The sequence below is a fragment of the Momordica charantia genome (assembly GCF_013281855.1).
Source record: "Momordica charantia cultivar OHB3-1 chromosome 7 unlocalized genomic scaffold, Mcharantia_2.0 BLBB01000007.1, whole genome shotgun sequence".
Lineage (NCBI taxonomy): Eukaryota > Viridiplantae > Streptophyta > Magnoliopsida > Cucurbitales > Cucurbitaceae > Momordica > Momordica charantia.
This window is the reverse complement of record NW_028275165.1, coordinates 2,517,581-2,542,474: the sequence shown is the minus strand read 5'-3', so window position 1 is coordinate 2,542,474 and position 24,894 is coordinate 2,517,581. Positions and strand designations below refer to the sequence as shown.

At 32.3% G+C, this 24,894-nt stretch overlaps 4 protein-coding genes across 13 annotated transcripts; 3 read left to right on the top strand and 1 right to left on the bottom strand.

Moving 5' to 3' along the window:
- The first annotated feature begins 543 nt into the window (after positions 1 to 543).
- LOC111018544 (CRIB domain-containing protein RIC4) lies at positions 544 to 3,307 on the top strand. Its single transcript, XM_022294664.2, has 3 exons — positions 544 to 1,098; positions 1,204 to 1,341; positions 2,949 to 3,307. The coding sequence occupies exons 1-3, from the start codon at positions 957 to 959 to the stop codon at positions 3,188 to 3,190; spliced, it is 522 nt and encodes a 173-aa protein (XP_022150356.1). The 5' UTR covers positions 544 to 956; the 3' UTR covers positions 3,191 to 3,307.
- Positions 3,308 to 6,563: 3,256 nt separating this feature from the next.
- LOC111018597 (voltage-gated hydrogen channel-like protein) lies at positions 6,564 to 7,870 on the top strand. 2 transcript variants are annotated; one of them, XM_088126719.1, is made up of 2 exons: positions 6,564 to 6,976; positions 7,384 to 7,870. In XM_088126719.1, exons 1-2 carry the CDS (start codon positions 6,647 to 6,649, stop codon positions 7,729 to 7,731), a joined length of 678 nt encoding a protein of 225 aa, XP_087982845.1. In that variant the 5' UTR covers positions 6,564 to 6,646; the 3' UTR covers positions 7,732 to 7,870. The 2 variants fall into 2 exon arrangements, with proteins under 2 accessions (XP_087982845.1, XP_022150455.1); XM_022294763.2 differs by having other exon boundaries at positions 7,381 to 7,870.
- Positions 7,871 to 13,206: 5,336 nt separating this feature from the next.
- Positions 13,207 to 13,751, top strand: CYS2 (PHYTOCYSTATIN 2). Its single transcript, XM_022294720.2, has one exon. It carries the CDS (start codon positions 13,272 to 13,274, stop codon positions 13,656 to 13,658), a length of 387 nt encoding a protein of 128 aa, XP_022150412.1. The 5' UTR covers positions 13,207 to 13,271; the 3' UTR covers positions 13,659 to 13,751.
- Positions 13,752 to 15,554: 1,803 nt separating this feature from the next.
- Positions 15,555 to 24,620, bottom strand: LOC111018596 (splicing factor U2af large subunit B). 9 transcript variants are annotated; one of them, XM_022294754.1, is made up of 14 exons: positions 24,368 to 24,619; positions 22,672 to 22,970; positions 22,021 to 22,146; positions 20,862 to 20,932; positions 20,151 to 20,224; positions 19,968 to 20,015; positions 19,833 to 19,892; positions 19,377 to 19,437; positions 19,164 to 19,276; positions 18,616 to 19,062; positions 17,030 to 17,113; positions 16,749 to 16,884; positions 16,397 to 16,461; positions 15,555 to 15,982 (listed from the first exon to the last, which is right to left on the bottom strand). In XM_022294754.1, the coding sequence occupies exons 1-14, from the start codon at positions 24,494 to 24,496 to the stop codon at positions 15,845 to 15,847; spliced, it is 1,851 nt and encodes a 616-aa protein (XP_022150446.1). In that variant the 5' UTR covers positions 24,497 to 24,619; the 3' UTR covers positions 15,555 to 15,844. The 9 variants fall into 9 exon arrangements, with proteins under 9 accessions (XP_022150446.1, XP_022150447.1, XP_087982533.1 ...); XM_022294755.1 differs by having other exon boundaries at positions 20,151 to 20,221; XM_088126407.1 differs by lacking the exon at positions 22,672 to 22,970 and adding an exon at positions 20,757 to 20,793 and having other exon boundaries at positions 24,368 to 24,508.
- Between the last annotated feature and the right edge of the window lie 274 nt (positions 24,621 to 24,894).

Sequence of the window (24,894 nt, the reverse complement as noted above, 5' to 3'; positions counted from 1 at the left end):
CATTGTTGGCTTGGTCTTCAAGAGTGGCAAAAAGGCGAGCCCCTACTTTGATGTTAACATTTCTTGGCCCATAGGCCCAACCCTAAACCCAAAATAAGAGAGAGCGGAAGAATTTGGTTAAATTACAAGTTTAGTCCCTCAACATTTAAAATTGTGTCTGGTAGATTATTGAACTTTAAAAAGAGTAAGTCCTCAAATTTTTAATGGTCTAAATCCGAAAAATTAGACCTTCAATCAATAAGGGAGACAGGAAAAGAGTTTGGAACTTTCACGGCTGTGTCTAATAGGTTCTCAAACTTTAAAAAGTGTCTAATAAATCTCCAAATTTTTTTAATTTTGTGTCTAATAAATCTTTGAACTTTAAAAATGTTTAATGAGTTCTTAAACATTCACTTTTGTATTTACTAGACTCTTGAATTTTAAAAGTGTCTAATATAGATCCTTGAAACTTTCAATTTTGTGTTTTTGACTATTACTTTTTGATTTCATGTCTGATAGTTAAAAAATCCTGTTAGACACAAAATTGAAAGATTGTGATCTTATTAGATACAAAATTGAAAGTTCAAAAACTCTATTTTTTTTAAACTAAAGTTTTATTAGACACAACTTTGAAAGTTCAGAGACTAAACTTGCAATTCAACTAAGATGTTTGAGAGAGAGATAATATTAGGTTGAAATTTGCACTGTTGAACTAACTATCTAACTAATACCCACCCCCATAATTGAAGATTCTCTTTGCCCATCTCTGTCCTCATAGTACCAAACTTTTGGAGTAGGTCCTTGTATTTTCCACATGTAAATCATTCTATCTTGCTTCTAAAGCCAGCTTTTGGTAACATAACAAACCCCATTTTTTCCATTTTCATATCCTTAACTACAAGAGCTAACCTCATCATTTTGTTCTCAAGATTCTTTCTTTGCATTTAACCACTCCTCCCTTTCCCTTGTCGAAAAACATGAGACGCGTCGGGAAATTCGCATCTCTTCCCTTCTTCTCCGGTTGCGCTTCTCGCTCCAGTGTCGCAACGAGCACGCCTGTTTCCACGACTCAAACCCGAGAGCTTAAAGTTTCTGAAGAAATAAACCCAAGTGTAGCAAGTAAGACCAATGATATTTCTATTTTTTGCCCCCAAATCTCTTTGATTATCTACCATTAATTTTGGTTTTTTCTTCCAATAAAACAGTATTGGTTTTCATTGTTAGGAAGAGAAGAAAGTGAGAATAGAGCTTCTGAGGAGAAAATGAAGAGCAATTCTTCTGGGTTCTTAGTTGTTCTGCCTAACGTATCAATTGGAGTTCATAAGTTGGTCAGAAGCCTCAAAACTTTCTCCCAATTATTTGGTAAGCAAAAATTTTCTTTGTGCCATGATTATATGTTTATTTGCACTCTCATTTCTCATTGATTGGCTTCAATTTTCTTAACTTATGAAAAATGTATAGGAATTAATTTATATATATACAGAATTTATTGTTTAAATAAGAGGGCGGAGATTCGAAGTTTTGCAACTTGTAAGGAAGACTATTACACATGCTAGAGTTGCCTAAATAAGAATTGTTGTTTAAATCATAGTATATGATTGATGCTAAAGATTGCAAATATATCAAGTTAAAGTATACCTATAAACGTCATTTTTGGTACCAATACTTTTAAAAAGTGACCATTTTAGTTCATATTTGCAAAAACTTAACATAAATTCTATACACAATTCTATACACAATAGAAACATGTTAATACAAAGTTATGACTGTATTTCAAGAAATTTATCAAGTGTAGTGTCGTGTTGAAATTGTGATCGGAAAAAATAAGATAAAAAGTAAAATGTATGGACAAAAATAATTAATTTTTAAAAGTACATGGACCAAAATAGACGATTTTGAAAGTACCCGAACTAAAATGGACATAAGATAAAACTATATGAACTAAAATAAACATTTTGAAAATACAACGACCAAAATAAACCAAAGTTGAAAGTAAAAGGACAAAAATGATATTTAAACTTTTTTTCAGTACAAAAATACTCGGTGTGGAATTGAAATCTCCAACGTCATGGAATGAGTATATATTTTTTGAGTTATGCTCATGTTAGTCGTTCTACTGAATAACTTCATTGAAAATTGGACAATGATTTCTACTGACTTTAATGTGGCACTTTTTTGAAAGTTAAAAATATATTCATCTCATTCAAGCTAATCAAATAACACTCGACTGATCTTACTTGAATAAAACACACACTCAATAGAAACTTTTCATAGGAATTTAATTGATATATACATGTATATTTTTTGATATCTTAAGAATAAAATTGAAACTTTTCAAAAGGTTATGAATGACAATTGAAAAACATTGGATATTTACCAGACCAAATGATATGTTTTATGAATCTATACAAAAACAAGTAATTTTTAAATAAGAAGAGTGTGAATATAGAAAACAAAGTTGTTGGTCTACCATTTCTTATATATCAAAATAATCATTTCTATTTGTAACAAGAATCCCAAGTAATTAAAAAAAATGGTAACAGAATTACCAACTAATTTTACCTACCATTTGAGAAAAAAAAAAAAAAAAAAAAAAAAAAAACCCCTTCAAACAACAATAACATTATTCACAGAATAGAAAAAGAAATTCATAATTAGTCTACTATTTATTAGTCTCTTGGTCATATCACTAATTATTTATCCATATTCAATGAGTATTTCTTATTTTCTTTATTTTCTTAGGTAGGTTATTAAAGCATTGACCAATCAAGGTATACTTAGGTCGGTATGCACACGTTTGATCAGTACCCACTAAATTTGAAATCTTAAACTTAAACCGATGGGCCACGACAAATTTAATTATTTATTCCTATTATAGGAGTATATTTCTTGTTTTCTTATATTCTTGGATCATTTTCTTACTAATTTTTGCTCTTTATTGGTTTGTGATGTGCCAAATGAAACCCTAGTTTTGAGAAAAGAGGAAGAGGAAGAGGAAATGGAAATGGAGATTGGATATCCAACAGATGTGAAGCATGTGACACACATAGGAGTTGATGGCTCCACCACTACAAACCCTATAAAGGGATGGGAAAATAATCTCAATAACTTTGTTCCTTCTGAATTTCTCTCTAATTTCCCTTCCATTTCTTTAAGGCAATTTGAACTTTCAATGGCTGCTCAAACACAAAATCCTCTTCTTCATTCATGATTTTGTTTCTTTTCTTTTTTCTCCTTTTCAAAACAATGATATGGTAAAGAGAAAATGATTGTTTGTATCATATGGCGATGGGTTTGTTTATAGCTCGATCATTTGATTGTTTTTTAATATGTTTTTAAATTTATTTTTAGTTCAAGAAGGGGTGGGGTGATTCGAATCTCTCCAATCTTTAGAGAGGTAAGTAACTAATGTCTTGACTAATTGATGAACTATATGTTCATGTCGGCTTTCAAATATGGTAGTAATTCTCAGTGGTGGGACTTAAAATTTTCAAACATATATAATTTGGATGAATTTTATAATTCTAATTTCTTTTAGACATGTTTAGTAATTAATAATGGAAGCTAAAGTAAGTAAGATTATTTTTAGAATTTGAAAATTTAAAGACAAATTGTTATCAAGGAAAGTTTGCAAATAATAATAAAAATGACTGTTACAGAGCTACATAAAATGATACTAAATAATAATACTCTTTTGTTCGAAACCCCTAGTTTATAATAAACACGAAACCAACAAGATAATAAAACACCTCAACTAACCAAACTTAAGCATTCGGGGTGCACAATCATAGCGGAATTCGATCTTTTATCAACAGGTTAGGTAGCGTAGTATGGTTAATTATATGCATCACTCTCGACCTATGTAACATGCTACACACTAAGTAAGAAGTGTAGAATAATTAGTTCACAAGGACGACTTTGTATAACCATTCATCAACGGGAAAACAACTTCCCATATCGATAGAAGGAAAAGGATGGAAACAAGCACACACTTGGAGAAAACAGATGAAAAATTGAGTCGGAGAATTGATCGAACCGACGTCCCTCGATGGTATTTGGTTTAGACCTCCAAAAATCTGACCAACTAAACTGAATTTTTAACAGAAAATTATAAATAAATTAGAGATATATATACGTATATACATTTCTTAAGTTGTTTTTAGCTGCACCAAACTTTCACATGAATTTGTAAAAAACTTCTGAATTATTAAATAATTTTTTCCAACAATATTTGAGACACCTGATAATGATGTGGAGCCTTTTAAAAATGTTACTAAAAAGAGGTGAGGTGATTGAATCTCCGAAGCAAGTAACTAATATCTTGACTAATTGATGAACTTAGGTTCATTCAAATCGGTTAGTTATTCTGAGTTGGTGGATCTTAAAATTTTAGAAGGATGAATTTTATAATTCTAATTTCTTTAGACATTTAGTAATTAATAATGAAAAGCTAAAGTAAATAAAATGTTGATAAACAATATTAGTTTTTAGAATATAGAAAATTTAAAGAGAAATTGTTATCATGAAAAATTTGCAAATATATAAAAATGATTGTTGCAGCTGTATATGATACTAAATAATAATACCCTTCTGTTTAAAAATGGAAACAACAAACCAACAAGATAATAAAACAACTCAACTAACCAAAATTACCAACTCTCACATGGTTGGTTTACATTATTATATATTGTGAGATATTTCATAGAGTTTGGTTTAATTCTATCAAAGATCTCTCGAATTGTAATAAGCATCACAGCGGGATTCGATCTTTTATCAACAGGTTAGGTAGTGTAGTATAGTTAGAGGTGCCACTCTCGACCCATGTAACATGCTACACCAAGTAAGAAGAATAGAATAATAGCTCATAAGGACCACCTTTGTATAACCATTCATCAAGGGAAGCAACTTCCGATATCGGTGGAAGAAGGGTAGAACGAACATACTTGGAAAGCACAATATAATTGAGGATGAAAAATTGAGCCTGATCAACGGGAATGGATCGAATCGGAGTCCGTCGATGGTGGTCGGTTTGGACCTACAAAAAATCAACAGTCAATCGATCGGTCCACCTACCTATAAAAATCAACCAACTAAACTGAATCTTTAAACAGAAAATTAAAAATAAATTTATATATATATATATATATATATATATATATATATATACATTTCTTGAGTTGTTTTTAGCTGCATGAAACTTTCACATAAATTTGTAAAAAAGTTCCGAATTATTAAATAATTTCTTTTTACAATATCGACAATAAATTAAAAAATTTAAGAATATTAAGTATTTATATTTCATATTATCGACAATATTTTTTCTTTTAAAAATGTCATTAAGAATATTAACACGTGGAAAAGAATTTCCACATCCTACGCCATATGAATAATATGCAAATTAGGTTACTCTTAAGGGAAAAAAAAAGTATATAACAGGGTAAATATATTATATTAATTTGGTCCTAGTGTTATTTATGGAAATTTTTTAATTTCTTCTTTATTCTTTTAAAAGTTTCAAATTTATTATTGGTGTGTGTCAATTTATTTCAATAAAACAACATTAAATTTGTGATGCTATAGTCAATGAGAGCACAACTCAGGGATAATCGACATAATCTCCAACCAAAATGTTGTGAGTTCGATCTCCCACCCCTACATATTATACTAAAAAAATATATGATGATATAGAATTAAACATGAACGAACTGAAAAATAAATGTGATGGTAAAAAACTAAAGTTTTAGAGGAGAGGAAAGAGATATATATATTTCAAAAAATGTCACAACTTTTCATTTTTTCTTCAAATATAACATAAACATGTAACATTTTTTTAATTTATTTTACATTACATTTGACTTTGATTTCGATGGTAATTATGTTATTTTTTAAAAAATAACTTTATAATTTAATCAATTTGAACTCCCTCATCTAATCGCCTTATTTGCCTAGATCAAAGGAGTAAATATGCATTTTTCTTTTACAACATTATATTGCATCATTAATATGCATTTTTCTTTTACAACATTATATTGCATCATTAATAAGAGGAACAACAAATCAAACCTACGCCATCCACATAATAATATATGGGGTGGAGATTCAAACCTCCATCTTTTTTATAGAAGAATTTTTTAGTACAACGTATGGAGGGTATAGGAGTTTGAATTTCCAATCTCAAGAAAAGTAGTAAATCCCAATTACGGTTGAGCTGTGCTCATATTGACATCTTTTTCTCCTCTTAAAGTACAGAAATTAAAATGAACAAAAGCTAAAAGTATTGAAACAAAAATAGACGTTTTGGAAGTACATGGACCAAAATATATAGTACTTCAATCTTTTTTTTTTTTAATTCAATAATTACAGAAGGGAAATTAAACTATCGACTTTATCCACTTAAACTATACTCGAATTGGCATATACATTATAAACTTAGTCTGGATTTTATTTATTAATAATAAATATTGTGTAATACGCATCAAGAATATAATGTGAACAATTTACAAGAGAAAGTAAAAGAGATCTGAAGTATTATTATGCTTTAAGCATTAATTTAGGTTTCACCACAAAACTTATGAAGCCATCCATCTACATAACGTAACCTCCACAGCATGTTATGTATTTAACCTATTGAACCCGCCATTGATATCTACCTCTCAACCTCACCTCCATGGCTAACCTCTCTAACTTCGTCCACCGCTCGTCTCCACCGCAACCCGCCACCGGCTCACCTTCCCTTGAGTCCTTAGAATTTTCGATCCAAGATGTCATCAAGCTCAGCGAAAAACGACGAAGATGGCGAACTCTCTTCGCTGCCCCAATCCAAACAAACCGAAACCGCCTCGACACATCGGCGCCATGGCAAACCCAACTAGTTGCATTCCTCGAATCCACTCCGGCTCATGTTGTCACTATTATTCTCCTCTTAATGGATCTCACTATCACCGTCCTCGAACTTTCCTCGTCGTTGATATCTTGCAGCTTGTCCGCAAATCATAAGGTTCATATTAAATCATTACTAAATCCAAAAGTTTAAGTCAATTATAAAGTCATTATTACATTTAAAGGTTAAATTTACAAGTTATCTATTAATAATAATAGGTGATTGGGTGATTGAACACTAAAGAGATTCATAAACTTTCAATATTGCTAAAAAGTGTCTAACTTTTAATCTTGTGATCTATCATATATTTTTTAAAATTCAGACGAGAAACTTATTAGACATAAAATACTTGAATTTAAAGAAAAATATTCAATAAATAAAAAATTAATTTATTAGACACATATTAAAGTTTAAGGACCAATATATTAACCATGAAAGTGTATGAATCCTATTAGATAATTTTAAAACTTAGGAGTTTATCATTTAACATAATTTAAAACTTTCATATATATTCTTGATAGAAGGGAGCCAAAGAAGTTCTTTACTTCCATTGGGTGGGTATTGCCATCTTGAGCTTGCTCTCGGCGAAGACGGTGGCTCTCGCGGTGGGGCTTGGCGGGTTGTTTCTCCGACAACCGGGCTGCATCGTGGACGGGGTGGTGGCGGTGGTGGCATTGGTTTTGGAGGTCGTTGCGGAGAGGAAAGGTGGTGGAGTGATAATTGTGGCGAGCTTGTGGAGGTTAGTGAGGGTGGTTGAGAGTGTGTTTGAGCTTAGCGACGATGCCATTGAAGGGAAGATTGAAGCAATAGTTTTGGAGTTGGAGAGAGTGGAAGAAGAAACGAGGAGAGAAAAAGAACAAGAGTTGAGATAGTTTGGTTAATTATTTTCAATATTGGAGTTAGTTTGGTTGGTTGATCTTTCTGTAGGTACAAAATGATATTATTTATTTGTAATTTATTTGTTGATAAATTTTGACAAATCACAAATTGTTAGGTAATAAAAATTATATGTTGGAGGTTAATTAAAATATAACAAGTGTCTTACTAACACACTTGGTGGATCAAGATCAACAAGTTCATAAGGTTTCGTTGCTGATATATGCGACGAAATAATTGCCGTTTTGTTCTTGGGACCTGTGGGTTATAAGTCCACCACACTTCGGTTGCACCTCTGATTTGTTAAAAATTAAATGTGTATTTAATATTTAAAAATACTTTAAATGGGTGACAATCTACATTGTCATTTTTACAAATACAATACAATAATAATTTTTCAAATATAGAAAATTATAAAATATTTCAAATCTATTTAGATATTTATAGAAATTGGAGCTATTCTTCTCCTTTCTTTTTCAGTGCAAGGAATGTTTGGGATCTTTTCACCTTGAGGATTCATGATGAGACAACCGTCATCTTCTTGCTCTTATAGCTCCCCCGAAATTTAGGGTAAAACTCAGTAAAACGTATGTAGTACGCTGCAGAAAGCGACAGACATGCTCTAGCCGCTCCGGCATTTCTCCTCTAATTCTGCTACTCCGGCAACTTCTCTAGGTTCTGGACAATTAATTCAAAATAGGAAAAAATAAGCAAGATTTGCATCAATTCTTTTAACACAAGGAATTAGAACATGATAATTAACTTGTCCGCTCAATTCCTCACCTCTATAAACAATTTGGTCCTTATGGTTTTTAAAAGTTTCAATTTAGTCTCCCGAATCATCTTGTTGTAATTAAAAAAAGAATTGAAAATTATCAGAGCCAAGTTTCGATCTTGGGACCTGTGGGTTATGGGCCCACCACGCTTCCGCTGCGCCACTCTGATTTATTGAAAATTAAATGTATATTTACTATTTCAAAGACACTTTAAATTGGTGAATATCTACATTGTCATTTTTACAAATACAACCGAATAATAACTTTTCAAATATAGAAAATTATAAAATATTTCGAATCTATTTAGATATTTATAGAAAATGGAGATGAGACAACCCTTTTTATAACTCCCTCGAAATTGAGGGCAAAACTCAGTGTAGTACAAATATAAGTAAAAGTCCCACGTAAAACTTGTCCATGTAGGTTATGGGCCCACCACATCTCCGCTGCAGCACTCTAATTTGTTGAAAATTAAATGTGTATTTAATGTTTTAAAAAACACTTTAAATAGGTGACAATCTACCTTGTCATTTTTACGAATACAACAGAATAATAATTTTTCAAATATAGAAAATTATAAAATATTTCGAATCTATTTCGATATTTTCACGTGATTCACTTTTTATCCTCATATATGTATCTTGATATACATTAATTGCAGGAGAAGTTTTAAGACTATTTTAGTGTTTCCCATAATAAATTTAAAATTATTAATATATACCTATATTTTAGAAATACAACAGAATAATAAGTTTTCAAATATAGAAAATTATAAAATATTTCGAATCTATTTAGATATTTTTACGTGATTCGCTTTTTATCCTCGTATATGTACCTTGATATACATTAATTACCCTCAATATAAGAGAGGTTTTAAGACTATTTTAGTCTTTCCCATAATAATTTTAAAATTATTAATATATACCTATATTTTATTTACTTTTTCAAAGCAAGAGAGAGTTACCATTTTTTTATTTATTACGAGAGTCAAGTTTCCATCTTGGGACCGATGGGTTATGGGCCCACAACACTTCCATATTTGTTGAAAATTAAATATGTTTTTTATATTTTAACCTATTATGATATATATTCAGTTTAATTAATATCTGAGTGAATTTATTTGGAATTAAGATTTTGAACCATAAAATTATTAAGAGATTCAGGGTAAGTCTTTAGCAAATTTGAAAATAATATATATATATATAGATATATGTACGTATATAGGTATATAGGTATAAAATTATTTTTTTCTTTTTGTGTAACATGTCATTCTCATTTTTTCTCTCTAAAAATTTAATATTTGTCTAAATTTTTTTCTCTCTGAAATTTCGTTTTAACAACTTTTTGTTCTTTGGAAAATATATCAAACTTTTCTTTATCTACTATTTTTAGTTTTTCTCTTGATCATTTTACTCTCTTTCTAATTTTTTTTCTTTGACTTTTGCTCTAAACTATACTCTTTTTCTGAAAAAATTTTAATTTGGTTAACTTTTCTCTTGCTAAAATTTTATTTTCTCTAAATATCGTTTTTTCTCTCTAAAATTTTTCTTTTAAATATTTCATTTTATCTCTCTAAGCTTTTATTGTCATGTCTCTACAAGATCGGGTTACTTCTTTAAGTAAAAGCTTTTATTGTCATTATTAAAGAATTCTATTTTCTCTCTAGGTACATTTTGAAAGTATAGAAACTAATTTAACCAAGTCTAATTTTTCTCTTTCTGTTCGAGGTACTAGTACATCTTTTATTGTCTTACTTGGTTTATGTATACGATATTATTATCATTATCATGGAGCTGATTTTTCTGTCATCCATGATTTTAAGATACTTGTCAATAAACAGTTTCAACTTAAAAGATTTAGGCTCTTTAAAATTCTTCCTTGGTTTGGGAGTGCTTCAAATTCTACTGGTATTTGTCTTTCTCAACGACATTATTGCGTGCTTACTTTACTTGAAGATTATCATCTCCTTGGTTTTAAGCCTGTTGTCCTTCCCATGGATCCTTATAAGATCCTCATGAGTAACAGACTATGGTATCTAGATCTTCAGCAGTGGCCGAATATAGAGTTTTAGCTCATGCAACTTGTGAATTAGTGCAGTTGGTCAGTCTCTTGAAGGATTTTTCAAGTGTGGTTCCTTCCTCCAGCTATGTTGTTCTTCGATGATATAGTTGCAATACACAGACTTTTCATGAGAGGACCAAGCACATTGAATTAGACTGCCATTTTGTTCGGTTCGAGATAAGGTTTCTGATGGCTTTCACCCACTCGTTCTCAGTTTCAACTAACGTCAGACTTGTTTACTAAGCCTTTGCCCATTTCTGTATTTTCCTCTTTGATTTTCAAGATGAGTTTATTGGATATTTTTAGTCCATCTTGGGGAAAGTATTGAGTTAATTGTAATTAGTTAGAAATTAGTTTCTTATCTTGTTAATTAGTTGCTTCAACCAATTAATAAGATCAGGAGAGAGGAAGTCCCACTTCGTTAATTCAGTAGAACTTATTAGTGACCAAACAAATTTTTGTTTTTGTTTTCAATAAAGAAGAAAGTACGAGGAATAAGAAACAGTTATCTAGTGGATGCAATTCTATTTTATTTATTAAGAAAGAAAAAACAAAAAACAACAACCTTACAAAACGAATCCAAAGATGTTAGACATTTAAAGTTACTAAAAATAAAAGCGTTTACAAATAAAGGTTAAAAATTATTTTGGTCCCTATACTTTCTTCGATTTATTTTAGTCTCTATATTTTAAAAAATGTATATTTTGGTCATCTGTACATTCAATTTTAATTCATATTAGTTTATAATGTTCCGTTTCCGTCCTCATACTTTTAAAAGGTAACTATCTTGGTCCATATTTTCAAAATTTTAACACCAAATTCTACGAATAACAAAAACTCTTTAATATAAAATCTTGATATTACATTTTAAGAAATATATTGAACATAGTATCGTGTTAAAATCTTGATAGAAAAATGAGATTAAAAATAAAAAGTAGGAGGATCATAAAAACGAATTACATATTGATAAAGTACCTGAACTAAAATGAATTAATGTTAAAAGTACAACGACTAAAATAAATCAAAATTAAAAATATAGGGATCGAAATAGTATTTTAACCAAAAATAAAATAGCATCGTGTCAAGACCTAAATGGAAGAAGTAGGTAGTGGGAGTGGGATAAAGAGTTTAGGAAGATGAGTTTGGGAATTGAGAGGGAATAAAAATAATAGCATGCAGGAGGCCACGTGGCGGACAGAGCATGCGTTTATGTGATGTGTTGGCGGCCACGTTCGCACACCAACAGACGCTGACGTTGACATCCTCCCCTCTCTATCACTTATTACCCCAAGACGATAACTAATATTCCTTTCAATTTTTAAACAATTATTCAAATATATATATTTATATATGTTAAATTATATATATAAATATTAACTTACGCACCATTTTAATTTCATTCTTATGATTTTAAAAAATATTAACTTAAATAAAATTATATCTCTAAACTTTCAATTTTAGAAAATTGGATTCTGGATTTATTCAATTTCTACTAATTCAACCTTTAATTTTAAATTGGACCAGCTACTTCAATTTTGGTCGTAGGAGAAATTGCAAATAAATCAATCATTCTCTCATGCTACACAAATTAGTTTTTCTCAAAGCAATGTACAAATATACAAAATAATTAAACTATTAAATAATTTGACCAAAACAAGGACGAAAACACAGCTCCAATGTCATTTTGTATTAACCTAAATTAATTTCATACCATACATATTTTTCATGACAAGTAACCAATCAAAACGTACTCTCTCAAAAAAAAAATTTCCTAAAAATTGTAACATTTATTTAAGTTTTACATAAAAATTAAAACAATTTCGTATAAATATTCAATACAATGAAATTCAAAATTTAGGATAAAATTTGATAGACTGTGTCGAGTTGATGGGTAAAAAAGTTGGTTTTCTTGTAAAATTATGTAGCAAAAATGAGGTACCACGAATCACGAACAACGAAAAATACGAGATTTGACAAAATATAAAATATAATTATAAATTTAGAAAATTGAAAATAAAACATAAATTCTTTTAGAAATTTAACAAAGATTTTTCACAAAAAATCCACTAAAAATCTCACTTCCAAATTATCTATGAATTATGGCAATTTGTACGACCATGAGGTGTTACATTTGGACACTGATAATAGATAGAAAATAGACACATGCGATATTGAGAATTAAGTATGTATGAATATGAATCAACTTGACACTTGTAGATACTAAGTAAATGGAAGAAATTTCATACTGAGTTAGACACGGGATTAGGATTATTTAGACATTTCATATTTTGACACCTAAAGACATCTATCACATAATAGGTTTTTTTTTCCTCATTAATAATTTTTGGAAGTTTCTTTTCGTTTCTATAATTTTCTAAAAATATCACTAAATTTTAAACTCCACGGTATTCAGTCCACTCCATACTCCACTCCATACTCCATACTGATATTATTATTCCTCAATAATAAAATAATTACTTTGTTCTTTTTTTTTTTGTTTTTAAATATTATTTTGTCGTCATCCATGTTTTGTCCAGAAAAGACGCGGCGAACCGCAACCCCGCCACCTGCTTCCTTATTCGCGTGTCCAAACAACCCCCAATCTCCATCTCCTCCACTATATAAACAAACCCTCCCTCTTCGTTCCCCTCGTCAATCCCGTAAAAAAAGAAAAGGAAAAAGAAAAAAAAAACCCTCAAATGGCGAGAAGAAGATTAATCGCGGCGGCGATCGCAATCGCGGCCGTGACGCTGGCGGCTGCGGCGGAAGGATACGGCGGAAGATTGGGCGGAAGGACGGAGATCGAAGACGTGAGAACGAACGAGGAGGTGCAGGAATTAGGGCGATTCTGCGTGGAGGAGTACAATCGGCGGAGGAACGGCGGCGGAGAGGTGAGATTCAGGGCGGTGGTGGCGGCGGAGAAGCAGGTGGTGGCCGGAATGAAGTATTATCTGAAGATCTCCGGGAGCGTGAAGGGGGAGAGTGAAATGTTGTTCGATTCGATCGTGATTGTGAAGCCCTGGCTTCGCTCTAAGCAACTCCTCCATTTTTCGCCCTCCACAATTTTGATCGCCAACAAATTTTGAATTTCTGTGTTTTTGTTGTGTGTGAAGTTTGTGAAAATGCATAATAAAGAAAATAAAAATCGTGCTATGTAATGTAGCTTTTTCTTTTTTCGACATGTTAGGACAAAATAGTTTTAATTATAACACTTGAGCTAAGTTCTAAGCTTATTCGGTTAACATTTTTTATAAAAATGTCCATATGGGTATTTTGTTAATATTTTATTGGTACTTTTATGTATGCGAGACTTCGACATATCTCAGCTATAATTGGCACTCCACCCCAAATTTCTATCCACATACATAAAATTAGATAATATTTTTATTTTATCTTAAAAGATTAATTACATATAAAGTCATTAACAAAGTATCACTAATAGGAATTTTATGGTTTTTTGAATCTACGGCCCTTATTACTTTTTTTTATGAGTACTAAAAAAATAAATAATTACTTTTGATAGGGTAAACCATATGGTTTGGTTTCATTTTTCGTTTGGTACTTGTGATATGCTGAATTTCAATTTGATCGTTCTTACTTTTAAAAATTTTGAAATTAGTTTCAATAGTTTAAATGAAATTTCAACTAGATTAAGAACGATTGCAAGATTTGGCTAAATTATAATAATTAAATTAAATCTTCTGGAATCATAGAGATTACACTAAAATTTTTCAAAATCAAAACTGGGACCTCTGGGTTATGGGCCCACCCACGCTTCCGCTGCGCCACTTTGATTTAATATTTTAAAAACCATTTTAACGGATGATAACATTCATTATCATTTTCACAAATACAACAACAGAATAATAAATTTTCAAATATAGAAAATTTTTATTTTTTTTTATTTTTTTTTGCATATTTAGCCTATTAAAGGAAGAGGTAGAATTTTTAAAAGTTTTTTTTATTATTTCTTATAGTTTAATTTTTGGGACCTATGGATTATTGGCCACCACGCATCCGTTGTGCTACTATAATTAAATATGTTTTATATATTTCAAAATATTATGATATATATTGAATAATTTAATTAATGGAATTAAAAATTGAACCATAAAAACTTTATGATAAAATTGTTTAAAGACTCATGGTAACTCTTTTTAGCAAATTTAAAATTGTACCTGCATACATATTTTATTTACTTTTTTAAAGGAATATATAGATTTGTTCAAACAATCCTTCAAAATATCTCTCCCAATTACAACAATTTTTAGCGTCAACAATTTTGTTTCTAACTATTTAATTAAATCTCACAAGTAATCGTTAGAAAAGTGTTAGTATGGTAACAAGTACAATTCGGGAGACTAAATTGAAACTTTCAAAAACCATAAGAACCAAATTATAACCACGTCCAGTCCATACCTGAAATGTTGACATTTTCCTTTGTTAACACATATTACAAAAAATTATATTTCTTGCTTTTGAAAAGTAAATAAAATAGGGGTATATATTAACCACTTTAAATTCATTATGGAAAAGACTAAAATAGCCTTGAAACGTCCAGAGTGAGCCCCTAAACGATGAGTTCGAAACATTTGTTGCAACATCAAAGAGAGAAACATAAAGGATCCAAATATTTGAGTTTCCACAACAAATGTGGACGAGAATTTGATAGTTGTCAACATATGAAAACATACATTTCAATAAAGCACCTTCTATCGCTTTTTCCCAAAAAAAATTAAAACAAAACAAAGAATGAAACCATGAGATATTTTAAGCATAAAAATCAACAAGTGAAACTTCCAATTATTTGAAATTGAAAAAAGAGCACATTACTTTTTCTTTCCATAAAGGAAGAAGAGAATCACAGTTTTAGTTTCCAGTTACTAGACATTTCTACTTAACCTGGAGAAAAACCAACCTAACCCACACAATTTAGTCAATCAGTCAATTTTTTCCAAGTTCAAAAAGAGGAGGAAACAAAGTAAAGATCAAACCCAATTGAATAATAGTGCCAAAGATCCAACAAATTAGAAGAGTAAGAAGAGTGTTGAAGCTATATCCATTACTTAAGAGATAAGAGAGTGAATTAAAATCTTAGAATCTAAATCTACATCTCACTTGGATTACTTGGCTAAGAAAAGGATTACATACTAGCACACAATCTTACCACTTAGATTAAAGTAAATAGTTTGGTTTCTTTTTTTTTTTTTCTTTTTTTTTTGCTAATGACAAATTTGTCCAATTATTGTGTTTGTAAAAGTAGTGAGACAGTTTAGGCATCATACTCCCCTTGGGCAAACTTGTTCTCTGGATAGAATACAGCCACCACTTGGTTCCCTCCAAATTTTCTTCCATTCAGACCAGCTCGAGCTTTCGTTGCACTATCGATGTCCGCATACTCCAAAAACACCTGCTACAATTTAAGCCACGAGAACAGATCAGATCTAAGTGTCCGTGCAGGCTTACGAACACCCTCTTGGTGTCAAAAAATTGATAGGGGAGTAAATATTCTAGGTAAATAGCAACCATAATAAAACCACACTATTCTTGAAACGAAGGGGGGGGGACCAAACAAGAACCACAATGGGAAGGGATCCCTTTTTTCTAGGACAAATTTGATGAAACGGAAGAGATCTAAGTGGATGGTGAATGAAAAGGGAAGCTGAGATTAGATTTTCACAATTTTAACGTCTCTTTTAATCCGATCATTCTAGATATCATTACTAACCCTTGTTTGCAGGACCAAGAAACTAAAGGATAAAAACTAATTTCCTAAGGAAAGAAAATGGAGAATATGGTTGTGTAAGGTGCAAGAAATTCATGCCTTTCCAACTCCAGGTGCCATATCGTTGGGTCTCGGACGTGGGATGACGACATTCACTAGTGTACCTGCAAAGACATAATGAAACCATTTGAAACCACAAATTTGCAAGATCGATTAAGAAACACATCAGGTGGGTGGTCTAAAGATAAGAAGGTTATGGAGGCTTCTGTCTGTAAGTTATTTGTCTGATTCTTTCTACCAGAATGTGAGGACAAGAAAAGGCTGTAAAACAGATATATCACACACAAAAAACAAACAAGAAACAGATAAGTATGCATGAAGCCTTGAAGTTCATAACTAAAATATAGAATCCATGATGAGAGGTATACAATCAACCAAAGCATTAGTTTACCAAATTTCCCGCCTTCCCCTCGCATGTCTTCCATGATATCTTCATAGTCTTCGTCATTAATAAGCTCTTCGGGAGAAACAACTTGTGTAAGACAAAGAACCTTGGTGGATACAGCCCCTGGCTGTAGCATCAGCTTCTGCAAGAGAAGCTTAATAAGACGATGAATCACCAAGATAATACTTCACAGTTATAAATTACCATACTACAAGATATATGGCCAATAAAAATTTTTTTGTGGATAAGAAACAAACTTAATAAACACAAAGAAAAAAAAGAACAACCTCAGGGCCGGGGGATGAGAAAGCCCCCTCCCGACGAAAAGCTAGTGAATCAAAGCTTTCCAATCTTGAAGGATCAAGGATAAGCTGTAATTACAAAAGAATTTCTTGTGTTTTAAACCCATAAGGACATTATAGTAAGCTGAACACTATCTGAAAATTTGAAAGATAAATCAGAAGGGGCTACAACACCCCAAAACATTATTGATTTCTCTACCTCCAAATATTCCAAAGCAAAGCTATAGAACTACTTCTATCGGTCCAAATTAAGGGCATGTTTGAAATGATTTTAGAATTAGTGATTTTTGTGAAAGCAATTCTTATATAATTATTTCAAGGTCTTTTTGTAATCAGCCCTATGATCTCTTTTGTATATTTCATATCATCAATGTCATACTTACCAAAAAAATTATTCTTATTTAATATTTTTTAAGTAATTAAAAAGACTAATGTTTGATTTCAAAAGTAATTCTAGAATTACCAAATTAATAACATACATTTGAAAATTTATTTAACATCATTTATTAAGTAATTACAATATTTAACACCAATTATGAAGTAATTAGACTGAAAAACATGACATATATAACTAAATAATAAATCTCAATAATTTTAGAGAGAAATAAACTTAGATAGGGGAGACTAGAAATTGAGAGATAATAAAAAGTTTAGAGAAACAAAATTAAAGATAAATAAAGTTAGAGAGCAACAAAAATTTTAGAAAGAAAAAAATAAATTTTCTGATTTTCTCAAAATTTAAGGTGAAATAGAAAGGAAAATTTTGAAATTTAAAACAATAACCATTTCAAAAGTTAATTTTTCAAATTTTGAAATTTAAAACAATAACCATTTCAAAAGTTAATTTTTCTTTTTAACTTAAATTTTTACCGAAAGTCACTTGGAGAATTACCTCCCAAGTGATTGATCCGGAATCACTTAAAGTGATTTCATGAATTATTGCCAAACATGTCTATTTTAAAATGAAAGTGATCTAGCCAAAACCACTCCCAAACATGCCCTAACAATACTCTAATAGAAAGTATTTCATTAAACCACCTCCAACTTTCTCTAACATGCTGAGCCTAGATTTTTTGTGATACTCACAGCACACTAGCAAACCTACGTTCAATACATATTTCAGGTCTTATACTTATTGATTCATTCATGCTCACATTACCAAGTACCTGTAATGCAAATAAAAAGTATATTCTATTGGTCATTTACCACTCAAGTATTGGGATATTCTATTCCTTTTAAAATAAATTTACAAGTTTAGAATATACTAAGCATTTTCCGTCCATCGGGTCACTCCAAAGAACCCGTCTGCATGCTGGTTGAAGCAAAAGGTTAGATAAAACAAGCTTGATGCAAATATGCAGTTATCAATTTTCCTTAAGTTTCTCGGTTGAAATATGAACATTATATGTCTTTTATATCCGTGAGTGAAATATAAAAGACTATATTATATGACGAGGTTTCAATCATATATGCCTATCATAATTTGTTTTGTTGGAATATGGCACATGCACGTGGAATTCATTTAAAAAACCACATAAGTAATACAGGAAAAGCCAGAAACTTTCACTCACCTGCAGTGCAATTTGCTGCTGTGCATGCAAAAGGACACTTTCTTGTTCTGGTTTCGGTTGGTTAGCTCCCTGATTCGCACGCCGAACCGTGAGTGTCTTGTCACCCATTTTAATACCATTGAGGGCTGCACAGGCTATGTCTGTGACTGAAAGATCTTGGTAAACACAAAATGCGTAGCCTTTAGAATTTCCAGTCTCTCTATCTTTCACCAGATCAAAACCTCGTAGGGGCCCAAAAGACTCCAGCAACTCTCTGACCTGAGCTTCTGTGAAGTAATAAGGAAGTCCACCCACAAAAATGCGGTCTGGCCCCTCAAGACCACCAGCAGAACCTGGTGTTAGACCAACAGCAGCTAGGTTCAGATTTGGATTCGGCTGGCTGGGACCAAGTGTTGCCGCAAGTGAAGGATTGTAATCACTAGGTCTTCGCACCTTAACAGGCGCTCCCTAATTCAGAAAAAGTAACAAATTAGACATTTGTTTTCCTGGATAATTTTTTTTCGAACATAAGATATGTACACGAAATAATCGACAACAAAACTAAGTACCTCAAAGATGATCCCATCCAAGGCCATTGCATTGCTGGCTTCCTCAACAGATCTCATCTCCACAAATGCAAACTTTTTCTCATGATTTATGTAAACATTGACAACCGCATCTCCTATAAATGATGGACGATCATCATACAAGTTGATTAACTTGACATGGCAATAAGAACCACCAAGATAAACGTGTCAATAGAAATTGAAAAATCACCATACCAGGACCAGCAGTGTTTCCTCCTATTGCAGCCATAACCTGACTGAAAAATGTTGCAACAGACTGCAAACAACAATGAACTTTGTGAATAAAATATGGTATCCTACTATATGGAAAAATGTTTCCAGTATGTCTTAACCAATTAACTAAAAAACCTGGCAAATAAATAGAAAAAAATACGCCAATACACTCGAGAAAGAAAGACTACCCAAACAAAAGTTCTTCAAAATTTTCCATAGTAAAGTCAACACAGATATGACGATATTTAATATTTGTTGATACAGAGTCATAATATTAATGAAAACCAAAACTCACAATCAAATTAGCTAAGGAACCACACCTGGATGCATGAATGGCATAGAACTCCAAAACAAGAATATATATGAAGATACGGAGTTCAATTAAAAAATCTAATAAAATGCCAATCAAATAAGAGAGACAAGAGGTGCAACAAAAACCTGTTCATTGGCTGTTGGGGGTAGCCCTCCCACATAAACACGCCGGGCATGCCTGGTAGCCTGAAAACAAACACATACCACAGTTTTTCAGGTTCGTCAAATTACAAGGAGAGGTACAAGGCACTAAATGATTACCTGTTGGGTCATTGCCTGAACTGGCATAACAGGAAGTGCTCCAAAGGGCTGTATGAAAACAAATAAATGGCAAAACGAGGTAAAATATGATCAATACATACATACTATCAAATTATTGGTATGTCATTTGCTTTGAGATTTTGTATCATTCCATTCTTTTTACTAGGGGAGAAGCAGAATTACCTGACCCGTTGCCAATGGAAACATCGTAGGAAACATTCCAGGAATAGCTGGAGTTGCCCCAGGCATCTGGCCTGCTAAAGTAATTAGGCTAAATCTCAGAAAATAATCACAATTCAACCCAGTAACATTGGCACACGCATAATATTTCAAGTATCACCTGAACCTACTTGATGCTTCATGAAACACAATATGGTGTATAACTTAGTCTCTTCCAATAAATTTTTTAAGCATAAAAATTTTATACATGTACAAATTCTGAGTAATATTTGTAAGACTACCAAAAAAGGAATAAGTTTCCAGATGAGGACGAACAAGATCCATCTAACCCGTGCATTGGTCCTTCTTGCATATAAAAGCTACAGAAGTCAGCTCACGCCCATTGTCGGCACAGAGGGGCAAGTAGCCCAACATTGTCTTCTCACAACATTGGACGATACATAGAAACAAAACAACAAACAAACACCAAACACAAGCAACAAAAAACCAAAATACCTCTCAGTTCCAGAATGAGTGTACCAAGTAAATAATAAATAATTATATAGCCCATCCAAAGATCACATTTTTAAACGGTTACATATGCTGATGAAGGAACAAAATATAGCTTACCCAATGACACCATGCAATTTGTTGTCAACTTTCCACACTATATCCAACAAAGAAAAGCAGTTAAATAATACAAAAGGATATTCCAGTGTGCGAGGATTTAGGTACCTGCAGCAGCAGTTGCACCAGGCAATATTGCAGTAGTGGGAGGAGCCATGTCAAAACCACTAATTCTTTTGCTGCGGATAAAGGGATGTCAGCATAACAAGTTCAAAGACCAAACAAGTAGAAAGGCACTGAACCATGAAATCTCATAGTTAGGGAGAGCACACACAACCTGTATGATGAAGAAGAAATTCAACTTAAACTACAAACAGTGTGGGAATATATGTAACTTATGGAGCACTTACAAAAGCAAATAAAGATAACCTGTCGCTCACGTTAGAATGCTGTACGATTCCAAACCATATAACTTGCTTTTAGAAAAATGACACTCAATACACCTAACACAACTCAAATACAAGATATGAACATCCCTTAGAGAACCATGACAACTTAAAAGAATAAAATAACAATTATTTATGGTCCAGAGGAAAATGGAACTCTTAACTATACACCTCCTAAAATTGAAACGACAGACAAATATTTCAAAGCATTCCACATACTAACTAATGTTCTTATCATTTTTCTGTTCAATTTTTTAAAAAAAATAATAAGAAAAAAAATTCATTGAACGAAGGAAATATATGAGGCAAAGGCCTCTTCATCAATTGGTACAAATCAAAGAAAGACCATAATTACAAAACTCGTGATGAAAGGAACTCCAAGAGAGAACAAAAAATACAGTTCTCCCACATGACCTTCACTACTTTCTTCGTGGAATACTGACCTACACAAAATAGTATTCTCACTATCATCATTATTAACACGGGAATATAATATTAGTAATTTTTCAATGTGTGGAAATTGCAAAAAAATAAATGCAGTTGGAGAAATGCCAGAGAACCATAACAAGCCAATCTTTAACATTACAAACAATAACTACAAACAGTGCTACAAAATTTCTACAAAAACCATACAGTTGACCTAAATAACAACATACTAATCAACAGCTTCTAAACATATTCTTGCAGCTCACATTTACCCGCATGCCAAACCTAAACCCAAAATACAAAGGGAAAGCCCCTCCGTTCAGCAGCATATAATTACAGTAAAGAGTCATAATATTAAAACCTACTAAATTTCAATTTTCAACCCATAAACTTCAGATAGATGCACAGAATAACAATATAAAAGAAAAATAAAGCTATTGACTTCCATAACCAACCTTTTGGATCGTGATCTTGACCGTGATGGAGAAGGTGACCTTGACCTATGCTCAGATATTCCCTTTGAGCGAGAACGAGATCTACGTCTATGTCTGTCTTCTCGGTCTTTATCATAATCTCTCCGCCTGTACATAAAACAGACCAATTTACTTGCTATTACATCCTTGGTGAAAGTAATTTTAACCCAAAAAAAGTGTTGGCATGCCACATAAAGTTTCTCTAAACACTACATGACAATGACACATCATAAGAGCTCTAAAGTGCAAAAAGTAAGAGCCGAGAATGTGTGAGGGTCCTATTGGGGTTAGTTTGGGAATAGTATTATCATTATAGTTAGGGGCATTATAGTAATTAGTTAGGGGTGAGTTTGTTATAAGTAGAGGTAGTAGGAGGGAAGGAAGGCACCTTGGAGAATCGTTTAAGGGGAAGAACTTAAGAGAGTTCTAAGGAGAGAGATAGCCCTCTCCAAAGGCTATTGGTATTGTAATTTCTCTTTTGATGTTGCAATATAGTTACTTAGTTTCGTTTAGTATATTCGGGTTTCTAACAGAATGCATTATGGAAAACAAGCTGAGCAAATAAATACAGAACACATTATCTGTAGAACTATAAAATGTATGCAGAAAGCAATGATGTTGAATTTGCATTACCTATCAAAGTCCCTACTCCTGTAGTAATCATCATCATCTCTACTTCTGCCTCCCTCCCTTCTCTCACCTCGATCCCTGTGACGGTCTCTGTGATGACGGTCACGATCCCTATCACGGTCCTTCTCACGATCCCTATCCCTATCCTTCTCCCGGTCCCTTTCCCCATCCTTACTTTTCTCCCTATCCCTTTCTCTACCTCGACCCCGATCTCTCTCCCTGTCCTTCTCCCTATCACGCCCCTTTTCTCTTTCTTTATCCCGACTTTTTGAAGACTCTCTTTCATAATCTCGAGAACCATGCTGCAAAAGAATAGTACATCGGTAAGATTCTGATTTTATCACTTATTCTATAAGAAACTATTTCATTCATAAAATGAACTATAAAAATGAGAGGAAGGAAAGTCTCAACCCAAGCTACGAAAGAGAATACGAGAATGACTTTCAATTACTGTATAGCTGCCCAAAAAAACTTGTTGTGTTTAAACCAAGTAGCAGCTACGAAAACAAATTTGAACCCACAAATAGAGGTATTTTCCTCATCTGTTAAGCTTTTGTTTCATTTGGTCTATATGATGCAAAAAAAAGGACAGTGTCTCAGAATAGCACTTACAAGAACCACGCTGCAAAAGAATAACATTCACGATATTTTCTCAATGTTCCATCGTTTATGAGAGCATTCAGATTAATAAAGTAAATTTAACTGCAGATTCTCACAGAAAAGCTAACATGGGAATAGCATACACTTACCAAGTGAACAAGAAGAACAAATCATTTGACATGAACAATGCATCACTTTAGCAATTTATTTCGATGGAGCAAGAAACAATATAATCATAACAATAATCATTGTGTAAGGTTAAAAAAATACCATGGAGACAGGACGTAAAAGATAAAACTTATGTTACAACACAACTTTAACCAGAAAACACATATCACATAGCTTGCTGGCCATATAAGTCTAAGAAGACCTATTGAGAGGTGGTGCAGAATTGTAGCAAAAAAATCATACTCATTAAATTTCATTCCATCAGACCCAGGAACTAGACACATGTAAATGGAACTGACAATATCATATCTGATCATTAATCAACATAACAGACAACTAACAACCAACGCTAGCCAACGGTCTTCTAATTGCTATGAAACTATGGTCGCAAGTTCAAGAACACTACGTCAGGGCAGGGGATCTACCAACAGTTGAAACACCAATTGCTCTAAATTTCACTTGCTATATGTGCACTGATAAAAAATACATATTCAATCAAAGAAAACATAGAAAACTATTTTACGTAAAATACAATTAAATCTACCAGTTCTCAACTCCCAAGATCTTACAGTCTTTTAGATTCTTGAGAAAAGATGTACATAGCCGAAACAGATCCAACTCCTACTATCGACCCAATTGACTAACCGCAAGCTAAATCAGTCTCCCAATTTTTTTTCCCTTTAAAGTCTCGGAGAATTAACTTGAAGACGATGTTTCAGTCCTTCAGAATACTCAAAAAGTTCAAACCACGACAGAATATCGAACTTCAACAGTCCCACTGATGACTAAAACTAAGAATATGACAATAAACTTGAATTTGCAATCCGAAAAATTTCAGCTTAGGAGCACCACCATCGATTCCCAAAATCAGAGCAAAACCGTAAAACAACAAATGAATTATGCACGTATTATTTGAGTGTGAGTAAAATACCTGAGATTTTGAATCACTGTGAGTATCGTGGCCACCATGGCTGCCGCCACGAACTTGGGGAGAAAAACCATCGCCATAATTGTCCGTGTCTTCTCCATTACCTTCGTATCTCCCGTCGTAATCTGTCATGTTTAAATTTTGCGTACGATCCACCGAATTTCCCTCTGGTATTTGGAATTCGTTTCCCGATAAAATTTTGCAGCGAAAATTGGGAGAAGCAAAGCCAACGAGAATCCTAGGGTTCGCATGAGAGTTCCCTCTGCTTATATATCAGTCTCTAAGTAGTAGCCCTCGTAGAAAGAGACGCGGCGAGGGGCATTTGTGGTAATTTTCTTTTACAATCATTATTGGATAAATTTTTTTCCTCAAAAAAAAAATTACTGGATAAATTTTGAGATAAAAAAGCTTAGGTTAAAATTGTGTTCCTATATTTTTAGCCTCGGTTTATTTTAGTGTTTGTACTTAAAAAAATGTTTATTTTGATCCCTATACTTTTAAATTTCGTTCATTTTAGTCCTGTGATTTGA

Excerpts from the sequence above, each read along its gene's own strand:
- CYS2 (XM_022294720.2), top strand. The coding sequence starts at position 13,272 with ATGGCGAGAAGAAGATTAATCGCGGCGGCGATCGCAATCGCGGCCGTG.
- LOC111018544 (XM_022294664.2), top strand. The coding sequence starts at position 957 with ATGAGACGCGTCGGGAAATTCGCATCTCTTCCCTTCTTCTCCGGTTGC. Across the intron at positions 1,099-1,203 it reads AATAAACCCAAGTGTAGCAA|GAAGAGAAGAAAGTGAGAAT; the intron begins GTAAGACCAATG and ends TTTCATTGTTAG. Across the intron at positions 1,342-2,948 it reads AACTTTCTCCCAATTATTTG|TTTTGAGAAAAGAGGAAGAG; the intron begins GTAAGCAAAAAT and ends ATGAAACCCTAG.
- LOC111018596 (XM_022294754.1), bottom strand. The coding sequence starts at position 24,496 with ATGACAGATTACGACGGGAGATACGAAGGTAATGGAGAAGACACGGAC. Across the intron at positions 19,893-19,967 it reads TTCAGGCAATGACCCAACAG|GCTACCAGGCATGCCCGGCG; the intron begins GTAATCATTTAG and ends GTTTGTTTTCAG. Across the intron at positions 16,462-16,748 it reads AGGGGAAGGCGGGAAATTTG|GTACACTAGTGAATGTCGTC; the intron begins GTAAACTAATGC and ends ATGTCTTTGCAG.
- LOC111018597 (XM_022294763.2), top strand. The coding sequence starts at position 6,647 with ATGGCTAACCTCTCTAACTTCGTCCACCGCTCGTCTCCACCGCAACCC. Across the intron at positions 6,977-7,380 it reads GCTTGTCCGCAAATCATAAG|AAGGGAGCCAAAGAAGTTCT; the intron begins GTTCATATTAAA and ends TATTCTTGATAG.